At 34.4% G+C, this 9,737-nt stretch overlaps 1 protein-coding gene across 2 annotated transcripts; it reads left to right on the top strand.

The window, feature by feature from the left end:
* The first annotated feature begins 459 nt into the window (after window positions 1-459).
* Window positions 460-8,370, top strand: anxa2a (annexin A2a). 2 transcript variants are annotated; one of them, XM_081356797.1, is made up of 13 exons: window positions 460-550; window positions 1,443-1,503; window positions 2,015-2,105; window positions 2,929-3,023; window positions 3,105-3,218; window positions 3,800-3,890; window positions 3,965-4,044; window positions 4,168-4,227; window positions 4,604-4,697; window positions 4,785-4,880; window positions 5,955-6,013; window positions 6,179-6,301; window positions 7,323-8,370. In XM_081356797.1, exons 2-13 carry the CDS (start codon window positions 1,453-1,455, stop codon window positions 7,380-7,382), a joined length of 1,014 nt encoding a protein of 337 aa, XP_081212923.1. In that variant the 5' UTR covers window positions 460-550; window positions 1,443-1,452; the 3' UTR covers window positions 7,383-8,370. The 2 variants fall into 2 exon arrangements, with proteins under 2 accessions (XP_081212923.1, XP_081212924.1); XM_081356798.1 differs by having other exon boundaries at window positions 1,424-1,503.
* The last annotated feature ends 1,367 nt before the right edge of the window (window positions 8,371-9,737 follow it).

Raw genomic sequence — 9,737 nt, 5'->3', positions numbered from 1 at the left:
TGTTTTCGTGTATCCTTGTGACAGGGAACGTTTGGACAACGTCATCTGTATGCGAAAAACGTGAATGAAAAACTTATTTTAAAACGTTTTTAGTATATAACTTTAGTAAAGTTGTTATCTGATATAATTTTTATTTCTCAGTTTAAGTCATTTTAGTACATTAGCTTAAGGCAAAATGTGTGATTGTGATCTATAATCTATTATTTATTTTTTATTTCAATTACCAAATTCTATCCAAATTTTCTCAGAATTCTATCAATCTCTTTAAGACTTGAAAGTCACCACTTAACAAATGGTTTACTAGCACATCCTTAATTTCCATTCAGATTAGAAACCATAAGCCACACTTTCCTACTTCCTTTCATACTCTGAGAGGTTCCACCTCTTTAGACCGTGAGAGGGGCGTGTTATAGAGGGGTGGAGCCCACCTTCACTTGAGGACGAGACCTCGAGACTCCTGGACCGCCTCTGGTATTTAACCACCACACCCATCTCTCACTCCATAGCTGGGATTGTTCTGCACAGCATCTGAAATCTGGTGATCACTAAAGTAAGTACAAATCTGGTTTCTTTAGTTCTTCAACTTCTGCATTCATTAAGTTACTTTTTAAAATAAAAAAAAACTATAGGTGTCAGGTTAGAAGTACAGTATATCTCAACCTAAACTGTCTTTTTATTTTAACATTAGCAATTTGGCATGCACAAAGAGATTTCTCAAAATAAAAAAGACTCCTCAGGCGACAGCCTTGTGTTAAAACATTAACCCTAACATTGTGAGACATGACTGAGAAATAGATCTGCATCACTTGCTTTAAAGAATTTTCCCAGCATGCACTCTCACGGGTGTGTCTGTTTGCTTAGGTTTTACCAAATGCTGGTTTTTAAAATGAATGTTTACGAGTCCTGTTTTGTCTAATTACCTAGCAACTGCTGCACAGTAAGTTTTACTTGTGACATTTAAAAAAAAAGAAAAGAATAGCATGTTTGTCAAGCATTTGGGTGTTTTTGGCATTAATTATAATATTGGAAGTTAAAGATTTAATGAGAGGTCACTATTAAAAAAAGTAGAAATCAAACCAGAAATGACTTATTGCTGTTCTTTCTCACAGATTGTTTTCTTGGTATATAACAAAATAATGTGTTTTTAAATGTTAGAAAAGCTTTGCTTTATGACTCATGGGACATTATTGCAGGATGCGATGACTAGGTTTTTCTTAACACAAGATGGGGCAATGAAGTGCTGTTCTCCCCATGAACTAACATGCCCTCTGCTGTTCAGCATTACATAACTCTGTTAAGCATGTGACGGTACACTCAGAGTCTTCTCTCAAGACCGAGACTGCTCTCTGTGCACTTATTGCTGCAGAAAACCAATGTAAATCAGTTTACAGCATATAAAGCAAAATATCATGGAAATGAATAGGTGTGGCTGCTCTCCACAGGAAGTCCAGGATGGCTTTGGTTTCTGAGTTCTTAGGACAGCTCACTCTCCAGCTGGGCGGTGTAAGTTTTCATTCAAGCCTTTTTATCCGCAGTGAACATGTTTATTTCTATGGAAGCTTGTTTCCATATTTATTTATTTTTTTTTTAAATTGCAATTCTGGATTTATATCTTATATCTACATCTGACTGCATTTAACAAAATAATTTGTTAATTTATTTAACAACCTTCCATAATTTTCCACATGATTATGTAATGAATCCCCCACATATCACAACTAAACATTTTTATATAAATATTTATGAAATGAATATTATTTATATATATAGATATATATTAAAACTATATAAATCAAAACCAATATTTAAAAATATTTGTGTGTGTATATATATATATATATATATATATAAATAAATATATATATATATATACAAATATTTTTAAATATTATATATATATATACACACACACACATATTTTCAAACATTGTTTTTGCTGTATAAACATTACATTAAAAATACAGAAAGTGTGTGCACCATCTATTTATGGCATTATCACATTGTTCCACCCTAGGGAGAGCCCACCTACCCTACTGTGGTACCGGCGCCTAACTTTGATCCAGATAAGGATGCTGTCAGAATTGAGACCGCTATCAAAACTAAAGGTAAGAGAGCTGAACCACTGCCCTAAACAGATCTGATGTCCTGTGAGAGGCCAGATGTGTTTGTGCCATCTGTCTTCAAGCCTGTAATTTGATGATGATGAGCCATTAAACAAACAATAGACAATCATGTTTGGTTGTGGGCTTTGTCCCAACCCTTTTCTTTGTGTGCTGTGCCCCGTAATGAAGTAAAAAATGGCCACAACGGGCAGCAGTGGTAGAAGTGAGTCATCATCCTGTCTGGAAGGGATTGAACCGCATGTGGAACATTTTCAGGCCAACGCCTGCTTGCAGCAACCACATTCCTCCCAATCACTGGCTTTGTACTCTATTCCGCTTTATAAACTCTCTACTAAGGTTCTACACGCATGAATGATGATTTTACTAAATAACATTTAATTTAAGTTGTTTTTTTATTGTAATGATTTTATGACCTTTATTTATTACTTTAGCATTTTTCGCAAGTTTTGTAAATTGACATTTTATTCATGTTCTTAAATTATATTAAAAAATCCTTGGCATTTTACGCTGAACTTTTTTGACGTATACATAAGGGCACTTTTTAAAAAAATATTTTATAAATTAAATAATCTTTTGAGTTGATGATCACATTAAAATAAATGTAAAAGTTTTAACATTGACTTTGACATTGGATTTATAATATAATATGGAAATTAATATTTACATTATTATATTTAATAATAAATTTAGTTCTGTCTAATTAACATTTTAAAGTCACTATACAAAAGAAAAAAAACTTCTACATAATATTTTAATATGACAAAGGTAACTTACTCAAATAAAAAAATGACATTATTTGTTTTAGGGGTTGATGAGCACACCATAATTGATGTTCTCACCAAACGGACATATGACCAACGGCGAGAAATCGCCTTTGCATATGAGAGGAGAGCCAAGAAGGTCAGTATATATACTATGTACTTCTGTGTTTATGTATCCTTTTCCATTTTTTGTAATTATGCTCATTAATCACTTCTTCAGGATATGATCTCAGCCCTGAAGGGGGCGCTGTCTGGCACCCTGGAAACAGTCATCCTGGGCCTCATGAAGAGCACAGCCCAGTATGATGCCTCTGAAATCAAAGCCTCCATCAAGGTGAACATTAAGGATGACCTATTATGCTTTTTTACATTTTCAATTTTCTTTAGTGTGTAATATTGCTCACTTACAAAATGTTTACATTTTCTCACTAAAAATATGCGTTCCTCTAAGAAACTTTGCGTTTCCTCGCAAAATTTTTGCATTCCCCCGAAAACTTTGGGTTCCCTCGCAAAAGTTTTGTGTTCCTCCCAAGAAGGTTTGCGTTCGCTCACAAAATCTTTGCATTCCTCTAAGTAAGTTTGCATTTGCTCGCAAAATATTTGCGTTCCCCCAAGAAACTTTGCGTTTGCTCGCAAAATGTATGCGTATCCTAAGAAACTTTGGGTTCCCTCGCAAAAGTTTTGCGTTCTCCAAGAAAGTTTGCGTTTGCTCGCAAAAAGAGGTGCTGCAACAATGTAAATATGTGAAAATAATGTTTTTTGAACATTCAAGAATGAAAATCTTAGACAAAATCAAGACTTTTTTAAAGGGCTTAGTATGGCCTCTTTAAAGACTCTTTTTTTTATTGCTTAGAAGAAATGGGAGTGAAATCTACATTGTCATGGTTCTCAAAAGCAGAATATCTGTGTTTTCAGGGTCTTGGAACCGATGAAGAGTCTCTGATTGAGATCCTCTGCTCTCGAAGCAGTGCTGAGCTCATAGATATTAAGAAAGTCTACAAGGAATGTGAGTATGGGAGTATTTAAGTGCAATGATTAGGAGCATGTGGTTGTGATATAAACCTGCGTGCCTTATCGCAGTGTTCAAGAAGGACCTGGAGAAGGATGTGGCTGGAGATACTTCAGGAGACTTTGCTAAACTTCTATTGGCTCTGGTTCAGGTGGGGTAAACTTTTCTCATGTGCTTTAAATAGTACGTGGAACCATTTAAAAGTCTGAAGTAAGATTCTGAGGATTTGTTTAATATATCATTTGTAATGTCACATTACCCCATCCCACATCAGACCAAGAGAGATGAGCCCGGATCTGTCGTTGACTACCAGAAAATCGATGAAGATGCCAGAGTAAGTTCTTGTGGTTTATCCCTCAGCATTTAATTGAAACATAATTAAACATGTGGATTTAATATTCGGAAATCAAGCATTCATTAGAGCAACAGTATTTAATCAAAACCTCTAATCCTAAATATTAAACTTCAGTTAAATATTAAAAACAATTCATATACCGTTTATTTGCATTTATTGTAAGTAAATATTAACTTTATAAAAAAAGTAATACATTTACAATACATTAATTTATAATATATTATATATATATAAAATATAATGTATACATTTATTATATATAAATTGTTGATTTTCAGAAATTATACATTTATTTTAATTATATACTATACATTTAGATTTATTTTAAATATCACTATATTTATAATCTGTGCAGGCCCTGTATGAGGCTGGAGTCAAACGGAAAGGCACTGATGTGAAGTGCTGGATCTCCATCATGTCTGAGAGAAGCGTTCCTCACCTCCAGAAAGGTTCGAGAGCCTTTTAAACACCATTTTGCATCTCATAATATAGTAGCACCCATATAATTAATGTGAATTTTGTGCTTCCGTTTACAGTGTTTGACAGATACAAGAGCTACAGCCCTTATGACATGCAGGAGAGCATCCGCAAAGAGGTGAAAGGAGATCTGGAGAAGTCCTTTCTTACCTTGGGTGAGACTTTGCTTTGAAGACCCCATGAAGCTCAGTTTTCCTTTCAGTGCTGATGCATATCCTGTTGAAACAGGAAGTTAGGGTGGAATAGAGCAAAGTGGTCATCTGCTTTTTATATCTAGCCTTTAGCCAAACTCTTGGACCAAACCATAGACCAAAAGCAATGAAAACACTTTAAAAAATAAATACATTTCAGCCACTTGCTTCAATAAATTAAGGTTAGAAAAGGAATAAAATATGAGTATTAGTGGAACCAAAGAAACACAGCAAAAGCATGATTAGCTACTTGCTAATGCTAGTTAAAAGGAGCTGGCATTTATAGTTTTGGAGGATGAACATTTTCATTCTTAATTATCAATATTTTGTATCCATTTTGCAGGAGGACAAAGTGAATTTAAATGTGTCTAATCTATATGTTAAATTTGTCAAGCTTTAACTGTACTTTAGCATATGCATTAGCATTCAAAAGTTTGGGGTCGGTACATTCATGTGTCAAAAATACAGAAACATTGTGAAATATTATTACAATTTAAAATAAGTGTTTTCTGTTTCAATATATTTTAAAATGTAATTTATTCCTGTGATCAAAGCTGAATTTTCAGCATCATATACTCATCATCACGTTTGAGCATACATTTGCTCAAGAAGCATTTCTTAATATTATCAATGTTAAAAATGCCAATGTTGTGCTGCCTTGATTTTTTATGGAAACCCTGATACATTTTAAAGGATTTTTATTTTATTTTATTTATTTTTTTGATGAAGAACAGCATTTATTTTAAATAAAAATCTTTTGTTATTGAACTTTATAAATGTATTTACTATCTATTTTGACCACTTTACTGTGTCCTTGCTGAATAAAAGTATTAATTTCCTTTAAAAAGTTCAATCTTGCTGGCCCCAGACTTGAACAGCAGTGTAGTAGATGACCTTAAAACTTGCAGACTTTGACTAAAAGTTACAAAAGTCTTTAGAAAAGGCTTTAAGTTCAAGTCAAATCCACAGTTTTTATGAGTCAGAAAGCTACTATTAACCCAGCAGCTGAATCTAATCTCCACATCTTCTCTTCCTCAGTTCAGTGCTTTGAAAACAAACAGCTGTATTTCGCCAACAAACTGCAAGACGCCATGAAGGTAAAATATGTTTCATCTGCCAACACTTTTTATTCTTCCCTGGGCTTGGAAGAAAGTATTAAAAAGCTCATCTGTAATGTGTCTGCGGATGTTTCAGATGTCTTGCAGTGGAATTGCATCAGGCGGTGCGCTTCTCGTTTAATCTTGCGTATTTGTGTCTTTTAGAGCAAAGGAGCGAATGAAAAGGTGCTGACCCGGATCATTGTGTCCCGATGTGAGGTGGACCTCAAGAAGATCAGACAAGAGTTCAAGGCCCACCACGGGAAGTCTCTGTACCAGACCATTACTGTACGTTCCTGTAATATTGTTTTCTAACTACTGTACACCAAGGTGGAAAACTATGGAAGCTTGTTTGCGCATGTAATTCTCATAATATCTCACATTTCAGAGAAGTAGTCGCAATTCTAAAAAATAAAGCCTGAATTGTGAGATAAAAACTCTTTATATCCCACAATTCTGACTTTTTGCGAGTTTATGTCCCACAATTTAAAAAAAATCTCACTTTTGTCTCTTAATTGCGAGTTTATATCTCACAATTCTGACTGTTTTCTCGCAATCACGAGTTAATATCCCACAATTCTGACTTTTACTCAGAAATAATTTAAAACTCACAATTCGGACTTTTCTCGTAATTACGAGTTTATACAAGTTTACTTTTTTCTCGCAATCGCAAGTTTATATGCAACAATTCAGATTTTTTCTCACAAAACAAGTTTATATCTTGCAATTCTGACTTTTTTCTTGCAATTATGAGTTTATATCTCGCAGTTCTGACCTTTTCCTTGCAATTACGAGTATCACCATTCTGACTTTTTTTCTTGCAATTGTGAGTTTATATCCCACAATCCTGACTTTTCTCACAATTGTGAATTTATATCTTGAAATTCTGACTTTATAAGTCACAATTGTGACTTTTTCTCAGAAATGAGTTTAAAACTCACAATTCTGACTTTTCTCGCAATTACGAGTTTATATCCCGCAATTTTTACTTTTTATCGCAATCTTGAGTTTATATGCAACAAATTTGTTTTGTTTTCTCACGAAACGAGTTTATATTTCACAATTCTGATCTTTTTTTCTTGCAATTACGAGTATCACCATTCTGACTTTTTTCTTGCAATTGTGAGTTTATATCCTACAATTCTGATTTTTTTTCACAATTGCGAGTTTATATCTAGAAATTCTCGCAATTGCGAGAAAAAAAGTAGCAATTACTTTTTTTTATTCTGTGGTGGAAACAATCAATCAGTTCTCAGATATTGAGGAGCCTCTAAATATGCATTGCTTTCTATGTGTTTAATGTTCTCAGGAGCACACAAAGGGAGACTACCAGAGGGCCCTGCTGAGCCTGTGCGCTGGAGACGATTAAGTCGACCATCCCGACAGAGTTTGAGAAGGGCTACACGAAGGACTTGAGCTCTGCGCAGGTCCAGACAGATCTCCTGTGCCTGGCCTTGAATATAGTCCCTAACCTGCTGCAGCTTTAGAGACATCCACTCGCTTAGACTGGAAATAAGCATGTGTTTTCCATTAAGAAGGATTGCAACATGAAATACACTCTTAAAAATAAAGGTTCCAAAAAGTTTTTTTTTTTTTTTTCATTATTGCACAGATATCATAGAAGAACCATTTTTGGTTCCCCAACCTTTCACCGAACTATTCTTTAAACGATTATTTTTCGTATTGTGAAGAACATTTTAATAATCTAAAGAATCTTTTGAACCTATGAAGAACAGAAAGGTTCCAGGGATAATAAAGTTTCTTAAAGGAACCATCAATGCCAATTGAGAAGCTTTGTTTTTAAGAGTGTATACAACATCTAGAGATGCCATTTAGCCACAGTAAAGTGAATCGCCAATAAAGTGAACTGATATCCTTCTTGCACAAGGAATACACTTTTACTTTTCTGAGCAGAAATTTGTACTGTTACCCATTTTTTCTATACTGACAAATAAAACAAAACCATTAATTTTTGCTTAATTTTTTGGTCTTCTAAAGAAAGAGTCATACTGTATGTTGAACTTTTTTTATTTGTATTTAAATGAGATTAAGATACAATGACCCCTCAAAGAATTATTTGGACACTTACACCACATTTAAACATGAATGAACATTAATTAATATCTATTGGTTTATCATTTAAAATGTCATCTTGTATTGCTTGAAATATGTTTTCATATTTAATTTAAAATAGAATAGAATAGATTTTATGTATACACACACACACATCCTAACCTTTCATTTAAGTCAAAGAATTGAAAGTGGGGGGGAAATCACATTATGAAATAAATGTTTTTCTCCAAAACACGTTGGCCACAATTATTCATACCCTTTTATTAAATACTTTTTGAAATCTCCTTTTGCCAAGATAACAGCTCTGAGTCTTCTATAATGCCTGATGAGTTTGGAGAACACCTGACAAGAGATCAGAGACCATTCCTCCATACAGAATCTCTCCAGATCCTTCAGATTCCCAGATCCATGTTTGTGCTTCTTCTCTTCAGTTCACTCCACTCATCAGGTCAGGGAACTGGGATGGTCATGGCAGAAGCTTCATTTTGTGCTCCCTAACACATTTTTGTGTTGATTTTGATGTTTGTTTTGGATCGTTGTCCTGATGGAAGATCCAACCATGGCCCATTATAAGATTTCTAGCAGAGGGCGTCAGGTTTTGATTTTTTATCTGTTGATATTTGATAGAATCCACAATGCCATGTATCTGAATAAGAAGTACAGGACCTCCAGCAGAAAAATAGGCCCACAACATTAAAGATCCAATGGTATATTAAATTGTACACATAGGGTACTTTTTATCCTTGTGTACACCAAACCCATCTAGCGTGTTTGCTGCCAAAAAGCTCTTTTTTTAGTTTCATCTGACTACAGAATCCTGTCCCTTTTGAAGTTACAGTCGTGTCTGACAACTGAATATGCTGGAGTTTGTTTTTGGATGAGCGAGGAGCATTTTTCTTGAAAACCTCCCAAACAACATGTGGTGATGTAGGGGTTGTTTGATTTTTTTTTAAATAGGCTTTTCTGACCCCAAGACTCAACTAATCTCTGCAATTCTCCATCTGTGATTATTGAAGAGTCTTTGGCCACTCAAACTTTCATCCTCACCGTCCATTAAGACAATATAGACACACATCCTCTTCCAGGAGGATTCATCACATCTTCAGTTGATTATAACTTGATTATTCCCCTGATGGTCAAATTGGGGATTTTCAATTCTTTAGCTATTTTCTTACAGCCACTTTCTATTTTGTGATGCTTAACAATCTTTTGCTGCACATCAGGGCCCGTATTCATAAAGATTCTAAGAATCCTCTCAGAAAACTCTTAATTTAGCTTAAAAACTTTTAAGTAGGAGTCTTAGCTTAAGAGCAATTCGGGACTGATCTGAGAGCAACTCTGAGTAAGGAAAAGACAAAAACTTTTATCTTAGTAAGAAGGCGGGGTTGACCCCGTTGCTATGTATGACACAATCTTTTGAAGACTGTGATTGGTTGGTTGTCCAAGAAGGGGAAAAAGGTGATTTTAAGTATAGGGTCTATTTTAAGCCTTCACTTTGAAATTACATGCGTAATTTTTCCTATTTGACCGTTCTCACACACACACATTATATATATAAATCCTTATTTTATTAACCATGCTGTTGATTTCCTATAAGGTATTTGCTTGGCTTAGAGTGATAAAAATTGTTCCACTCTTTCTAATTACACTG

Source organism: Scardinius erythrophthalmus, assembly GCF_964197995.2.
Source record: "Scardinius erythrophthalmus genome assembly, chromosome: 24".
Lineage (NCBI taxonomy): Eukaryota > Metazoa > Chordata > Actinopteri > Cypriniformes > Leuciscidae > Scardinius > Scardinius erythrophthalmus.
Note: the sequence above shows the minus strand (reverse complement) of the source record. Positions and strands in the feature narration are given on the sequence as shown.

Coding starts and splice junctions, on each gene's coding strand:
- anxa2a (XM_081356797.1), top strand. CDS start 1,453: ATGGCTTTGGTTTCTGAGTTCTTAGGACAGCTCACTCTCCAGCTGGGC. Junction 3,024..3,104: donor ATGAGAGGAGAGCCAAGAAG/GTCAGTATATAT, acceptor TCACTTCTTCAG/GATATGATCTCAGCCCTGAA. Junction 4,698..4,784: donor CGTTCCTCACCTCCAGAAAG/GTTCGAGAGCCT, acceptor TTCCGTTTACAG/TGTTTGACAGATACAAGAGC.